Source organism: Eptatretus burgeri, chromosome 12 (genome assembly GCF_056783735.1).
Source record: "Eptatretus burgeri isolate ZD-2024b chromosome 12, Ebu_testis_v1, whole genome shotgun sequence".
Taxonomy (NCBI): domain Eukaryota; kingdom Metazoa; phylum Chordata; class Myxini; order Myxiniformes; family Myxinidae; genus Eptatretus; species Eptatretus burgeri.
The window spans coordinates 54,857,425-54,874,200 of record NC_140972.1 but is presented as its reverse complement, the minus strand read 5'-3'; the positions used below and the strand labels follow the sequence as shown (position 1 = coordinate 54,874,200).

At 43.0% G+C, this 16,776-nt stretch overlaps 1 protein-coding gene across 1 annotated transcript in view; it reads left to right on the top strand.

Moving 5' to 3' along the window:
- Window positions 1-16,776, top strand: part of ATP6V1B2 (ATPase H+ transporting V1 subunit B2) — a 120,984-nt gene that overhangs the window by 69,411 nt on the left and 34,797 nt on the right. Inside the window, exons 7-8 of the mRNA XM_085848026.1 lie at window positions 2,452-2,591; window positions 13,818-13,919. Of these exons, the coding sequence (XP_085704152.1) occupies window positions 2,452-2,591; window positions 13,818-13,919 (242 nt within the window). The remainder of the gene's footprint in view (window positions 1-2,451; window positions 2,592-13,817; window positions 13,920-16,776) is intronic.

Genomic DNA, 16,776 nt, shown 5'->3' with positions numbered 1-16,776 from the left:
TTTCCTCCACTTGGTTTGCCATCATGATGGTACGATCATGAACAGTTCTTGCCGACAGAGGCATGTCTTGTATCCGTTTGATTATCTTGTCTTTGTTCGGAAGATCATCAAAAAGTTCATTGGCGACATCCAGCATGAACGTTTTTGCATACTCGCCATCTGTGAATGGTTTTCCGTTCCTCACTATTGCTAAAGATCCAGCAAAGCTGGCGGAAGTATAGTCACCTTGCCGGGTCCATACGCGGAGTTGCTGCTGGCTGGCTTGCACCCTGCTCAGTAGCTCTTGGCACGCTTTCTTTCTGCTGTCTCCCACAGGGTATTTTGATGCAAAGGTAGCATGGCGCGTGTCGAAGTGCCGCTTTATATTCGACCCTTTCATCGATGCAATTTTGTCATTGCAAATTAGACACACCACAGAACCTTCTCTCTCCACAAAGGCGAATTCTTCGGCCCATTCGTCCTGAAATGTACGATACTCCTCATCTTTTTTTCTTTTCGCCATCTTCTTCGTCGAAGGGTTAGCTTTGAGCAAATGAGAGAGAGGGAGATGTTGACCCAAGTGAGTCTGGCTGGCCTGCGCACGGGCTGACATACTCGAGAGGTGCGGCGCGGCCGGCCGACTCTGGGATGCTATCGCCTCAGCGGTGGCGCGTGATTGGTCGAGATGAATTCCGTGACGCGTCTCGGCAGCGGCACGTCATTGGAGGAACCGAAATCACGAGTCGCCTCAGCGGTGCCGCGTGATTGGTCGAGATGAATTCCGTGACGCGTCTCGGCGGCGGCACGTCATTGGAGGAACCAAAATCACTACTCGCGTCGGCCGCATGACTGGACGAAACAAAAACCGCTTCAGACAATTCGGAGGTGTTTTTTCTTCTCTCCTTCTGCCAAGTTCAGCCCTGCACGTGAATGAAGCACGACACCATTCAAACTATAGGTAAAGCTTCTGCGAGAAATATTGGGCTTTCCAAGTTTCAAACTCCAGTTTTATCTGCGAGCCAGATGCAATCATCAAAAGAGCCATACCTGGCTCGCGAGCCACACGTTCCCGACCCCTGCCCTACGGGTTACATTACGATACGTTTTGACCCAAACGGCGAATAATTTTCGATTTTCCACAAATATTCTGAGTCATTGCATCCTTTGTGGTTGTAGTAATACAAACCGAGATGGTTTCATGCTACACCAATGGCTGAAAGACCCTAAGTTTGTCAGAAATTGGACGAGGTTTGTCCAAAATACCCGAATGTGGATCAGGCCTACAAAATGTTCGCTTTTGTGCTCGGAGCATTTTACAGAGCACTGCTATGAAACAGCAGAGATGGCTAGATCTTGTGCTTATCCACCATGATGAAGCGGAAGAAACAGCCGTTGCTTCCCAACTACCAGTACATATACAATATACATTGGCGATTTGAGTGATGAATCACCACCACTCCCCCCTCAACCATCTCCCACAATCACTTATCAACCATCACCCCCACAATCCCCACCATCACCTCACACCCACCCTCCCCCCTCAACTGGGGATGGACATCGGCATGGATACGACACGACACGGCACGACCACAGACACAAATGGCATCCCAGGAAAGTATGAAATGGGGCGATTCCATAACATACAGGACACCTGGTTAGCCTACAACGGTGGGACAAAGCATTCGTCGCCCATTTTGTCTGTTGTGTCCGTGCTGTGTTTCTTGTGAAGTAATATAACTGATTTATCAATTCATACCCAATCCCTTATAAACAGTCAAATCAATGGAAAAACAAAAGCTACTAATCTTTATTGAACATGCGAGTGGCATTTTCGTCTTAACTAATACTTTCATTGTCTCCATCTTCATCTGAATCACTTGCATAAGGCTCAAAATGATGCGGCTCCATAATTCCCCCAAAAACATTTCCATCACTAATTTGCTTTCCAATGGTTTCTTCAAAAAATCCACTGATCAGTTTCAACATACTGAGAACCTCAGAGTTGCTTATGACGGTGGAATCAATATTGGAATCCGAGCTTGAAATACACTTTCTCGACGTAAGCTGCCATTTGAATCAAGGTAGGTTCTGAGTGTGACGTCACTGGCAAAAATCCAAAATCGACACTTTTGGGCTTTTTTGTTTTTTTTTGCCGGCACTTTGTGATTGGCACTAAAAATTCCCAAAAGGTTTTTCCCTTCAAATTTGACCATGCTTAATGATTTTCAATGGTTTTCAGGAAAAAAAAAATTGCATTTAGGTTCCCCTTTAAATGCTTTGTTGAAGAGACAAAGCACAGTGCAAGGCTTGTTCTGGAACTTTTATTCTGTGTGCCACCCCATATTGTGAAGCCTACAAGAAGTACAGTGAAGTAGAATGCCTAATTTGCATGACCAAACATATTAGTTACATTGGATTTGACTAATCAACACAAAGCATGCGAACCCAACTGTCATGCACTCCACATTGCAGGTCAGCCAATCAACCCACAGTGTCGGATCTACCCCGAGGAAATGATTCAAACGGGCATCTCGGCTATCGACACTATGAACAGTATTGCTCGTGGGCAGAAGATACCCATTTTCTCTGCTGCTGGACTTCCACACAATGAGGTGATCTTCGTGGTTATGTCTTTAAATCCATCATGCTTTACTGCCAAGTACAGCATCTACTTGTACTCGCATCTGAATTTGTTTATTGATTAACTTAAAAGGGAACCCAAATTAAAACTAAATTTTAAGAACCATTGAAGATTACTCATTTTGTCTTTCTTGACAAGAAATATATACATGTATTTTTTTTGGTGACTGACTTCGACAAAATATGGCATTAAACAGCTCTTCTTTTCACCTGTAGCAAAATACGTGCCACTTTCATCTGTGATATCGTGGAGTGAAGACCGTGTTAACCATGGCAGCGGGCATTGAAACGTGATATGACACAACCTTGGATTCCACCTGCAGTAGAGTGTTTGAAGTGTCCCAATATGTAAACAATTGATGATTGGTATGATGAGGAGAGCAGTGGGGACAAAAAGAAAGGCCAATATATATTTGGGGGAAGGAGTGGAGCTGAATGCCATTGAAATGGAATTCAAAATCAGTGACATGCGACACTGATTGAATGAGACTATTTCAGTGATCGTTTTATTTATTTATTTTATTTTATCGTATACGTAATTGAGGCTCGTGGAAGAGCCAGTACGAGTACACTGAACAAAACAGGACAAAAGGAACAGTTTAGAGAGAGAGAGTGGGGGAGTGTGGGGGGGGGGAAGAGACACTAACAACAGAGCCGAAGGCCAAGACAGGGGGGATGCTTTGACAAACAATGGGTGTGTAGAGGAATGAGGGGCAGGAGAGAATATGCAATATGCATAGGGTGTACAACGTGGATACAGAAGGAAACGCTCAAGAGGGAAAACTGTAAATTTGGAAGGAGGAGCGATTGGGATGGGGCTAACGAGGGTATAAAAGATCATGGTTTTAGATCGGGGACGGTCTGAGATCATGATGTACAGATGTCTTGAAGACTTGGAGGAAAGAATGAGATGGCAGATGATGTAGAAGTTGGTTCCACAGGTGGGGAAAAAAAGAGGAGCAAAGGAGTGGAGGTGAGCAGTGATCCTGGATTTTGGGAGTTTCACCAGAAGGGGATTGATGGTGGACCATGTGTGCCCTGCAGAAACCTGGGGGAACAAGCACGGAAAGAGCAGAAGGTGCGCTTGGCGAGCGCTCTACAAGAAACGTTTAGCCCTTCCATGAGCCTTATCTCGGTATACAAAAAGAAGAAAATAAAACCTTGGTAACTGAACACACCCCTGCAAGTGCTGGGTGTGTTCCACTGCCAATCAGCTTGTATAGCTCTTGCCAAGTGGCTTAAGCACTCAAGCAAGCACTCCAACGAAACAGTCGATAAGGAATAGCTGATTTAGCAAGTGATGGCAAGCTGATTGGTAATGGAACAACTTAACATGGCATCTTTTTTATTTTTAAGAGGGTGGGGGGGAGGGGGGGAAGGCAATAAAACATGGCAATCTCTGGATTTTTTGCAGTCAAGTCTAAAGCAACTGGAGAAGCGAGTGTGAAAACAACACACTCGCCTCACCATTTGAAAAAATAGGCTAAATAAAAGTCCTCATTTTCGGGCCTCAATATTATTCATGCCCAGGCCCCAAAAAAATCTTAATCCACCTCTGACTGTATGCTGTCAAGATGTCCAAGGGTCTGTTTCTTTCCTAAGCAGCTCTCTAGCACTTGCCAAGCCAGCTGTTCCTTGTCAACGGTGTTGACTGGAGCGCTTGTTTGAGTGCTTAAGCAACTTGGCAAGCGCTTTACAAGAAACTTGGGAACTGAACACATCCATAATTAATCATGTGGCGACGACGATAAACATCTATACCATGACTTCTTTCGACCGTATTGATGAATTCGTCCATCAGGGCAGATTTCGTCACGACACGTGCGTGCCAAGTTAGAGACTGGTAAGAATCAAAGCGGCGTTATTTATTTATTTCCAAAATGTGCTAAATGCTTTATTCAATGTCAGTGACACAAATATGGTATCAGATTTGAAAAATAACTTGAGTGCGACATTGCAATGATCGGTAAGTTCGGTGAAGGAGTTACGTAAAGGCCCAGTCACACCTTGACGTTTTAGCCAGCAATGGCAATGTATTAAAATGTATGTAAAACGCTGGCTTACGTTGAACTTTTGATGTTTTTTTTAAAAGATTCGGACGTATTCATAACGACTTGGTCTTATGCGCAACATATTAGTAATGGACACAGAACGTTTCGTTGTGTTATAGATAACTTATACCAACGAATGCTGAACCTGTTGTCGGCCTTCACAACCTATGCCCAACGATAGTCTAACTTAGGCATAGCGCGCTGCACGCATCGCCGACGATGACATGACGTACCTTATTAAAAGGCTGCCGCACAACGATTCAAATCATAACTGCCGCAGAAATGGAAGTGTCAACATCGCAGTCACACCTTGGCGATCTTGCCAGCGTATGCCGACCTCTGAAAAATGCGTCTAAAACGTTGGCGCACGTCGAATACGGTATGGGTAAGTTTGGTATGCGTGAATAGAATGCTAAAGTACGCTATCATACGTCGTAGTAAGTGGAGTACGTCTTGTAATTTTAAACATGTTGAAAATTTTATGACGTACTTGCCATATGACACACGCTCGGCATACGATGGGAATAAGTTGTACGCACGATATGCGATCGTTGACACACATCGACGTTACTTGAAAGGTGCTCATAAGTCGAAATACGTCAAGGTAATGGTTAGTGTCAGTGTTCCAGACTCCCGGTTTTTTTTTTCTTCGGTATGACGGTGTTCAGTGTACAGTGCGGTTATGATTTAAATCGTTGAGCGGCAGCCTATTAATTATATTATATTATAACCGCACTAGAAATCAAAGTGTCAAAATTACCATCATACCGAAGGAAGGAAGAAAAAAAATAAAATAAAACCAGGGAGTCTGGAACACTGACGCCAACCATTATGTTGATGTGTTTCGACTTATGAGCACCTTACAAGTAACGTGTGTCGATGTGTGTCACCGATCGCGTAACGTAAGTACAACACGTTTCTCGTAGGTTAGAAATAAGTTTCGGGTACGCTAAACATTACCTCGACATGTTTCGACTTATGAGTAACTTACAAGTAACGTGTGTCGACGTGTGTCAACGATCGCGTGACGTGCCTACAACTTATGGCCAGCGTTATGCGGAACGTGTGAGTCATACGCTGGCATAAGTCTTAAAATTTCAAGCATGGAAAATTTGAGGACAACCAAAAAGTACAACGTTTAAAGCCAGCGTACAACGACGTATGGTAGTGTTTTTCAGCGTGCTCTCAATGTTATCAAAACTTACCCATAACGTATTCGACGTGTATCAGCGTTTTAGACAAATTTTCAAAAAAATCGGCATAAGCTGGCTAAAACGTCAAGGTGTGACTGGGCGTTAACCTCTCAAATGCGCCACCGCTAATTATTCAAAAACAAAAGACTACAAACACAACCCATACATTGATTTAAAGGTAATTTTACAGCCCACCTATAACGACAACTCTCAAGGGTGAAAGAAGAGTTTGGAGAAAAAAGGCGACCACTTTCGCTAACTTCTCCAAATATACACCCTGCAAAAATTCCTTTGTAGTAGGAGGAGGGGAAGGGGTGCGGTGGGAGTCCAAAAGGAGGGGTTTGGGAGGAGGCAGGGAAAAGGGTGGGAAGAGGGGGGTGGGAGGAGGTATGGGAAGGCTGGAGGTGAGGTGAGAGTCTGGAGGGGGGTGAGAGGAGGTGTGTGGAGGAAGAGGTTTGGTGTGAGTCTGGTTGGAGGGGGGGTGGGGGATGGGGTGAGGGGAGGGAGGGGAATGGGTAGGAGTAGGGACCCGGTGTTGCCCAGCAACGTAGGGAACCTTTGCTAGTTCATATATATATAGAAGTTCATATATATAGTTCACATATATATATATATATATATATATATATATATATATATATATATATATATATATATATATATAAAAAAGAAGAAGAAGAAGATATTAAAGCTTAAGCCTGGTGTTGGCTTAGTGGTTAGGCCTAAGTCACATTTGCTCTACGGCAGCCGTACGTCCTCTGAATTGACAGAAACGTGCGGTGGCCGCGGAGTTTCTGCGGTAGGTTCAGGGTGGCCCTACGCCGTTTGGCTATCTTTTACAGGCCATAGGGGTCACTGTGGAATTATAACGCGGAGTTATAACTTTTTTCATTTCTACGTTCGCTGTAGCAATTCGACAAGCTGAAAAAAAAAACTTGTAAAAAAAAAAATATATATCAACCCATTCGTTACCGTCCATCTGGCCGCACTTTCGCCTTAGGGCCCCCCTGCGGTCGCCTTGCAGGCACCTTGAGGCCACCTTGCATCTGCCTTGAAAATTCTATGGCCACCACAGGGCCTCCTTAAGGTCACCGTGCGACATCAAATCAAAGACTGTACGGCAACCCCACGTTTTCGGTCTCCACAATTTCTAAATGCGCCGTGCGGCTCCCCGAAAAATAAAAACATATGACTGCTACATTGTGTGACCATGGAAATACTGCGGCCTCCATATAATCGCTAGTGGCCTTAGATTTTGGAGACCCCACGGCCGCCGTGGAAAATGTGATTTAGGCCTTAGGGTGGCAGCTTGGGATCCTAGGGTCCTGATTTCAAGCCCCATTGGCCACTGAACTAAAATACACCAGGGGGTTGACTCAGCCTGTCATCCTTCCGAGTTCGGCAAAATGAGCACCAGTGTACTGGTAAGGGGGACCCTGCATCAGCGGCATAGCCGCATCCCAACCAATGATGCAATCAGCAGCCACAGGCTGAACTCGATAGAGAGAAGTAAAGCTTGAGTGAATCATTAAATGTCAGATTACAAAAGCTGGTCGAGTACAATCTTTATGCCTCCGCAGCTGATGGAGCCGGAGACGTTTTTTTCCAGTTGCCCGTCCAGTCGTCCTTGCGTGCGTCTGTCTCCCCATCCGTAATCAATTGTTGTTTCTGCAATAACTTGTGAACTGCTGAATAATTTTTTTAAAAACTTAGTACAAAAGTGTAGTTTGATGCAAAGATGAACTGATTCAATTTTAGGATCAGAGATCAAAGGTCATATGGCCTTTCGTTGAAAGTAGCACATTTCAGTTTCCATGATAAACAGCTTTCTCATCTCAAGTGTGAACTCTCAAACCTCTCTCCCTCCTCCAAATCCTGGTGACGTCTAATCAAATCTGTTTCTGGTGAATGTTCCCCCTCCATCCCCTCCCTTACCTCAAATGGCCGCACTGCTGACACCGCACGTGAAAAGGCTAAATGCCTAAACGCCATGTTTGCATCTAAATCTTGGGTCTGAAACCCATCGCTTTCTGTATCCACCTTAACCAGTCACACCCAACTGTCCCTGGACTCTGTGTTCTTTTCTTCTGACAAAGTGGAGAGCTTGCTGTCAAACCTCGACTCAGATTTTGCAACCGGTACAGACCGCATCAGCCCACATGTCCTAATGACCTGCTCCTCTGCCCTTGCTCACCTTCTCTCTGTTCTATTTACCTTCTCATTTGCTCAAGGTCATCTGCCATCTGCTTGGAAATCAGAAAACATTACCGCCCTGCATAAAAAAGGTGCAAAAAGAGATCCCTGCAATTACAGACCAATCAGCCTTCTCCCAATCATCAGCAAGGTTGTGGAATCCATCATCGCTTCAGACATTAAATCCTTCCTCTTCTCCAATGACTTGATTTCCGATTATCAATTTGGTTTCAGACCAGGTCACTCTTCCCTGGATATGCTGCTTCTGCTCGCCCAACAGTGGTTAGAGGTACTCATTGCCAACCATGAAATCGGAGCCATCTCCCAAGACATATCACATGCTTTTGACACGGTCTGGCACCCTGCCCTGCTCACCAAACTCTCTTCCTATGGTATCCAAAGCCATCTCCACTCATGGCACACAGACTTCCTCTCCTGTCGCAGCCAACGTGTGGCCCTAAATGGAGTTCTCTCATCCCCTCTTCCTTTCCAGACTGGAGTTCCTTAAGGCAGCATTCTGGGCCCTGTTCTTTTTCTGCTTTTCATCAAAGATCTCTCTGACTCTCTGAAAATCTACTTTATCTCTTTGCTGATGACTCCACCCTCTGTTGTACCATCTGTCATCCCTCAGACCGGCAAGCAGCAGCCTCGTCGATCTCTGCAGATTTGGATAAAAATCACAAACTGGTCCAACACGTGGAACATGTCCTTCAATCCTCACACTCTCACTATGTTTCTCCAATAGGACTGTTTGGAACCCCCGCCTTCCACCCCCACCCCCATCTACTTTTTCAACAATCCTCTGGAAGAAGTCCTTTCATTCAAGCTTCTGGGTTTCACTATCTGCCATGATCTTTCCTGGGAAAGCCACATTTCTAACCTGGCCTCCAAAGCCAGTTGCCGACTGGGCATCCTCCGTCGTGCAAAGTCCTTCCTTGGCCCACCTGAGCTCCAAACCACATACAAAGCTTTCGTCCACAGCCTGCTGGAGTGCTGCTCTCTCTTCTGGGCTCGCGCTCCTGCCTCTTACCTTTCCCGGTTTCATGCTGTGGAAGCCAAGGCATTTCGGATCATTGGTATCTCCCGCGGTGATACTGAGTCTTTGGGCCTCTCACACGCTCACCACAGGTAGGTGGGTAGTCTTTCTGTCTTCTACCGTCTCCTCTCCGGTCTCAACCCCCTGCTCTGTCTGCGATATGTCCCCCACCCCCATATTTCCACAAGCTGCTCAAGGTCCACCAGTAACCCCCTTCTGGTAAAACTACCAAAATCACGAATCACTGCTCACCTTCACTCTTTCATTCCTCTTTTTTCCCATCTTTGGTGGAAACTCCCACACTCTCTTCAATCCCATTCTTTTTCCAGATCTTCAAAACAGCTGTTCACCACTACCTCTTGTCTTCCCCCATCCAAAACCACAATATTTTCTGGCCCCGTTAATCCACTCCAAACTCACCTCCTTCAAATTATCTGCCTTCCTTCCTGAAAGTTCCCTGTCGTGTAAGGTCCTGGAAGTTCCTGTGGTGTCCATGTCTTGTACCCCATGTCCCCCACCCCTTCCCTCTCACTTCCACAGATCTAATGTCTCTGTTCCTCACTGTTTTGTCCTTCCCTCTCCCGCCCCTCTTGTCTCCCGCCCCTCTTGTCTCCCGCCCCTCTTGTCTCCCGCCCCTCTTGTCTCCCGCCCCTCTTGTCTCCCGCCCCTCTTGTCTCCCGCCCCTCTTGTCTCCCGCCCCTCTTGTCTACTGCCTCCCTTGTTGTGCGTTATGTGTTACCTCTCATACGAGCCTCAACAGTGTATTAAAAATATCAAAACTTGTGAACCTCTTAAGGGATTTTGACCAAACCTGGTACAGGTATGTACTATGATGCAAAGATGAGCTGGTATGATTTTGAGGTCCAAGGTCATGTGACATTTCGCTGAAAACAGATTTTCAATACCTCGATAACTTGTGAATCGCTGAAAGGATTTTTTTCATTTAACCAAATTTGGCATAACTATGGACTGGAATACAAAGATGAACTGATTAAATTTTGTGTTCAAAAGGTCAAGTGCCCTGTAATTGAAAACCTGTATTTCTGTAATTACTTGTGGACCACTCAAGAAATTTCATCCATACTTGATACACTTATGGACTGGAATACAAAGATGAACTGATTCAATTTTAGATTGAAAATCTAATGATTAAAAATCATTTTGCAGACCATAACTCGAGTTGGAAACTTCATCTTATGAACTCTCTCTTGTACTTACCTGTCTTCTCATTCTCGCTTTCTCTCAAGGGACCTGTAATTTTTCATGTGACCTTTAATTAAGATCAAACATAAGTGGTGGGTTCACACCTAATGTTGCCAGAGGCATGCTTATTGACGCATTCACATCAAATTCTCTACTTTCTGGTTTCCTTAAGCCTGAAATTGGCAACTCTCAAATCATTCTGGCCTGAAATTGGCATCAACTCAGCTGCTAAGATTCACGGCCTGTTAACCTTTTTTCTTTTTTTTCTTTTCTTTTTGTTGTTTATTATTATTATTTTTTTTACCTTGAGTCTAATATTAATGGAATAGACTTAAAGGAACACAAGTATTGTGAATAACAAATTGGTATCCAGAATATCATCATACCATTGATCAGTAAAATTTGTTACACAGCATATAATCGTGCTCGTTGTTACAAGACATCGTATACTCATCAAAACTCATCTTTCTACAGTCCAAGTTGCCTATTATTGATACAAGTGATATCAACAGCTTCAATATTAACACCTAATACTTTTCCACCTTGTTGGGCCCCCTGATGTACAAAGACTTTAAAAGGCCTCCCATTCATAAAATTCTATGAAAGCGTTCCTTAAATTGAATATGAAGGAGATGCTCACAATAGCCAACGAGAGGCTAAGGTTGATTATATATATTTTTTCAATACTGTATATGATTAGTATGAAGGTATAATGTTTTGCAATATGTATATACCTCAATATACTCAACGACGTTTTTGCAATTCTTGGACTATTACATTCTTATAACTTTTTGAATGCCCAACATAGTCACTTCAGATTATATCAACACTATGACAGAACAGCTGCTATTATCAACATCTTTACATTAATCAATGTGTCTCCATCAAGAGGATACACTGTATAGTATAACTAGTGCAATCACTAAAGACCCACTGATGTAGCATCATGTTGAGAAATGCATGGAAAAATTTTAATTATTCACTTATTGCATTTGTATCTTGTACACTGGGCAAAGCAACAGTTAGATTCACTTTGCCAATCGACATCACAGGAATAATGCACAGGTGATAAAACGAGATTTACTTGCTGAACTGCCGAAATTTCAACTGAAACATTGAAAAAGGAAATGCACTTTCTGTGATAGCAAAGGATAGTTTATAAGATGGACATAGGTAGAGGTGTTTGGGTTCCCCTTTAAGGATAATCTGGATTCTACAATCCTGACTGGGTAAGCTATTCCCAGTGGTGGTTTCAGGATGTGTTGGATATTGAAAAGCTGTGGAGTTATTGGCTTCATGGTGGTTTCCTTTTCCCTGCAGGCTGATGGCAACACTGCCTGACACCACATCCCAATATACAGTTTAGAGTGGCCTCAAAACTGACACCAAGGCCAACGTCTGGTCACTTAAAACCTTGCCCAGATTCTGATTTGCCTCCACCCAAAATGTGTGGCCTCTCGGTGCTACGGTTTGGCCGTGAAAGAATAGCATACAGCGCACAAACACTTGAAAATATGTATATAAACTGGCTAAGACATTTTTCAAACTAAACCTGGAATATGATCATCAACCACAGTGTATTATTTTTGCTTCACAGAAAGAGAATGATGCTATAATGGTTTAATGATTGTCCATTTAATTTGCTTTGATACCAATCGCACAAGCAATGTTTGTGCTCTTTAAAAAAATTCCAAAATGCATTGATGTCTGGTTGATTTCGTTTTTTTTTTTTCTTCTTATTTTAAACGATCATGAACATCTGTCTTGATTGAGAATTGAACAAGCATATTATTTCAATTGTGCGAATTCCTTGCAGTGTGTAATTTAAGTCAACATTAAATAACTGTGATTGTGTCTGATTAGTGCCCTCGAAGGGTTCGGAACATAAATGCAGCTAACTGATTCTCGATGGATCTGTCGAGCAGCACCATGTAATTATGCAAGCTGGAGCCCCCACAGAATCATTCAATAAACAGCCAAGAGCCTGCTAAAATGGGTTTTTGTATGTAATTGATGTTTCCATTAATTTGTAGCTTGGAAACATGAAAAATGATGTGCTTTTAATGCCTGCGCATTGATTGCTCTGTGAAGTTGTCCTCAATCTACTCAGGCCAAACTTCCCATGCTTGTTGTAGCTGAGGCACCATGTATGCGTTTAGGATTTCCAGGCTTAACTTTTGCAGCCCACCACTGAAAACCACGACCCAAAAGGGGAGCATTGTTCATCCTTGTCTGGATTTGTATCAGCATCAGTTTTGGACAGGTGATATCCTTCAGTCAGACAAAATTGATTGATGCAAATCAAATGCAATGAACCAGGTAGTTGAGGGCTACTTGGTTATAATTAATGCAATTTTTTTTTTGTAAATTGCTACCCTCCACCCCAGCCCCCTCTTTCCAAATAGTGCACAACCTCCCCTTCTCGAGATTATTCTACAATGCTATTTCCCTCTCCGTTATTTTAATCCTCCGCCATCGAAGTTGGGTGGAGGTTATATTTTTACCCTTGCTCTCTGTCTTTCTATCTGTAAGCAGAATAACTCAGTGTTGTGAATGAATTCAAACAAAATTTGGTGGACAGGTTGGATGTGTGACAAGGACAAAATGATTAGACTTTGGTGAAGATCCGGTGCTGTAATTTAAGTAATTCTTCACCATTGAGTGATCGGACTAAAAACAATATATAACACTATACCTAAAAACGTTATGGACGGATTGTGACACAACTCGGTGGATCATTTGGTTAGGTGACGAGAACAAGCCGATTAGATTTTGGTTGTGCTCCGGATGCAGATCCAGCCTATCAGTGAGAGTAGCACGCATACCTCTGCCAGTCTGAACAGTTTACATTTTGTTGGAGTGCCATTCTAGTTTTTTTCAATTTAATCCTCTCCTAAACCTTGTGTGTTGATGACACTTTAGCTATATAGCAAAGAAGCTCCTCGATCGCAGGTTTATCAAAACACAAATTCCTGTTCTGGTGTAAAGGTGTACAGATGGAGATATATTGTATAATATATCAAACGAGAGGAGAGGAACTTTGTTTGTTTTCCTTTTCCTTTTAAATTCTTATATACAAGCATTCTGAGGAATGATCATTGCCTTCCAAAAGCCCTCGCATGTGACTATCACCTACTTTTAATTGAATCACATGCGTAGGGGATAGAAATATGCAGGAGCGGAATGGCAAAAGAGATGCAAATGTGCGTGTGTGATAAGTAGCATGCGAATAGGACCCTGAACATTTTCAAGAATAACGATGCAGAGGTTGCCATAACCAATGGCGAGAAGGCTCGTGTCCTTTGTGAAACCAGCAATGGATTCATTTACCAAAATATGTAACCCTTGCAAATGCATTAGAACAGGTAGCATAGCTAACAACATCTTTTTTTTTAACTTGCCATAATGCTGAGTATTTCCTTAATGAATGTCTCCATTAGAAATCGAAATGAGCTGATATAATTTTTGAGATTTGATGTGCAAATAAACTTCTTCTCTGCTTGATGACTGTCTCACCTTCAGATTGCCGCGCAAATTTGCCGTCAAGGTGGCCTTGTGAAGAAATCCAAAAATGTTATGGACTACAGTGATGACAATTTTGCGATAGTGTTTGCTGCTATGGGTGTAAGTTACTGCATTTCATGTGAACATGAATTCTTCTCTTCCAGACTGTGGCACAACTGAAAATGGTTTAATTTTCTGTCTTGCAGAGGTTTCTAGGAATTACTTTTTTTGTCTTGTGATGTCTCGAATTGTAAAGTACACCACTTTAGGAACCCATTGAACCATTCTGCACATGTTTAAAATTTGGTGCGACTTGCACCCAAGTTGTGATGTATTAAAATGGGCAAAATTATACTATCAAGACTAGAACTGAAACTTACTTCTTGTTTTTTGTAGTCTTTTGCAAATTTAAGTTTTTTAATTTTCACGTTTTAAACAAAAAACAAGCTGACTATCCAGACTCAATGGTATGATTGTTAGAGCTTCCTGTCTGAGTCTGGGAGGTCGGTGGTTCGAACCCGAGTTGAGCCATACCAAAGACTTTAGTAAAGAATCAGCACATGTATACCATTTTTAGACTCAGCACTAAAAAAGGATGGAGCATAGACAAACAATTGTAGGTTGGCAATCATTGCACAAGTTTGATGGGCCAAATGGCCTCCTGCATTGAAGTTGCTTGTAAAGGCCCTGTCACAACTTGACGATTTAGCCAGCATATGCCGACGTATGAAAAATTTGTCTAAAACGCTGGCACACGTCGAATACGTATGGGTAAGTTTTGTATACGTTAAGAGCACGCTGACATACGTCGTGGTACGCTGGCATACGTCGTAGTACGCCGAGCTGTTAGACAAATTTTCCATGCTTGAAATTTTTCGACGTATGCCAGCATATGACTTGCACGTTCCGCATAACGCTGGCCATAAGTTGTAGGCACGTTACGCGATCGTTGACACACGTCGACACACATTACTTGTAAGTTACTCATGGGTCGAAACACGTCAGGTAATGTTTAGCATACCCGAAACTTATTTCTAACCTGTGAGTAACGTGTTGTAGGCACGTTACGTGATCGTTGACACACGTCGACACACGTTACTTGTAAGTTACTCATAAGTCGAAACACATCGAGGTAATGGTTAGCGTGAGTGTTCCAGACTCCCTGTTTTTTTTTTTGTTGTTTTTTTTCCTTCGGTATGACTGTGATGTTGACACTTCGATTTCTCGTGCGGTTATAATATAATTAATAGGCTGCCGCTCAATGATTTAAATCATAACCGCACTAGAAATCGAAGTGTCAACATCACTGTCATACCGAAGAAAAAAAAAACCCCAAAAAAGACCAGGGATTCTGGAACACTGATGGTAACCATTACCTCGATGTGTTTCGACTTATGAGTAACTTACAAGTAACGTGTGTCGACGTGTGCCAACGATCGCGTAACATGCCTACAACTTATGGCCAGCGTATGCGGAACGTGTGTCGTACGTCGAAAACTTTTCAACATGCTGAAAATTTGTCTACGTACTCGGCGTACTACGACGTATGCCAGCATGCTTTAGCGTGCTCTTAACGTATACAAAACTTACCCATAACGTATTCGACAAGTGCCAGCGTATTCGGCAAATTTTTCATTACTCGGCATACGCTGGCTAAAACTTGAAGGTGTGACAGCGGCTTGACACTTCGATGTCTAGTGCGGTTATGATTTGAATCGTCGAGCCGCAGCCTATTAATAGCCTACGCCATGTGATCGTCGGCAATACGCTGCCGTGCGCTATGCATAAGTTAAGGCCCGGTCACACCTTGACGTTTTAGCCAACGTATGCCGATTTTTGAATTTTTTTTCTAAAACGCTGGCACACGTTGAATACGTTATGGGTAAGTTTTGATAACATTGAGAGCACGCTGAAAAACACTGCCATACGTCGTTGTACGTTGGCATTAAACGTTGTACTGTTTGGTTGTCCTCAAATTTTTTCATGCTTGAAATTTCACGACGTATGCCGGCGTATGACTCACACGTTCCGCTACGCTGGCCACAAGTTGTATGCACCGTCTGCGATCGTTGACAGACGTCAACACATGCTACTTGTAAGTTAATCATAAGTTGAGACACGCCGAGGTAATGTTTAGCGTACCCGAAACTTATTTCTAACCTATGATTAACGTGTTGTTGGCACGTTACGCGATCGTTGCCACACATCGACAGACGTTACTTTTAAGTTACTCATAGGCTGAAAGACGTCGGTATAATGGATCGTCCTTGCGTCAGCGTCCACTGCCACGGCCAGGACACTTATTTGCAGCATTCTTCAAACTTTTCTTTGGCATGACGAGGATGTTCACACTTCGATGTCTAGCTTGGCTATGATTCCAATTGTCCATCGGCAGCGTCTATTTAAAATAGTCGAGTTTGAGCGTTTTAACACGTTCAGAAGAAACGCTTCAAATTTCCAAACCCCAGCGTCAAAAAACAAAGGCATGTGACAGCAATTTAAATCGTTCATTGTAAACAATGAAAATAGGTGAGTGGTACCGTTTAAAAGTCGTTGAGTGTAAAAAAAATCCAATTGTTGAGCGCAAGCGTCTACTTTCAATAGTGGAGATGCAGCCATTTAAATTGTTGAGTTTATCATTTAAATCGTTAAACGCAAGGACGATCCATCATAACCCACACCCTCCCCCTCACACTCACCTACTACTGCCAACATGAACAAACTACTACTACTACTAATACTAATACTAATACTGATACTGATACTGATACTGTTACTGCTGACATGGACATAGACTCAAAAAGGACTCGAAAACACTGTTGGGTTCCCCTTTTATGAACACCATTTTTATATACCAATTCCCAAAACCGCTGGGAACACGTCTTTATATGGCAGTTGTAAGCTAGAAACACGTTCATTTATTTTTTTTTTGTCGACCGGAAGACGTCATTGGAATACGTCTACATACGTCGATGTG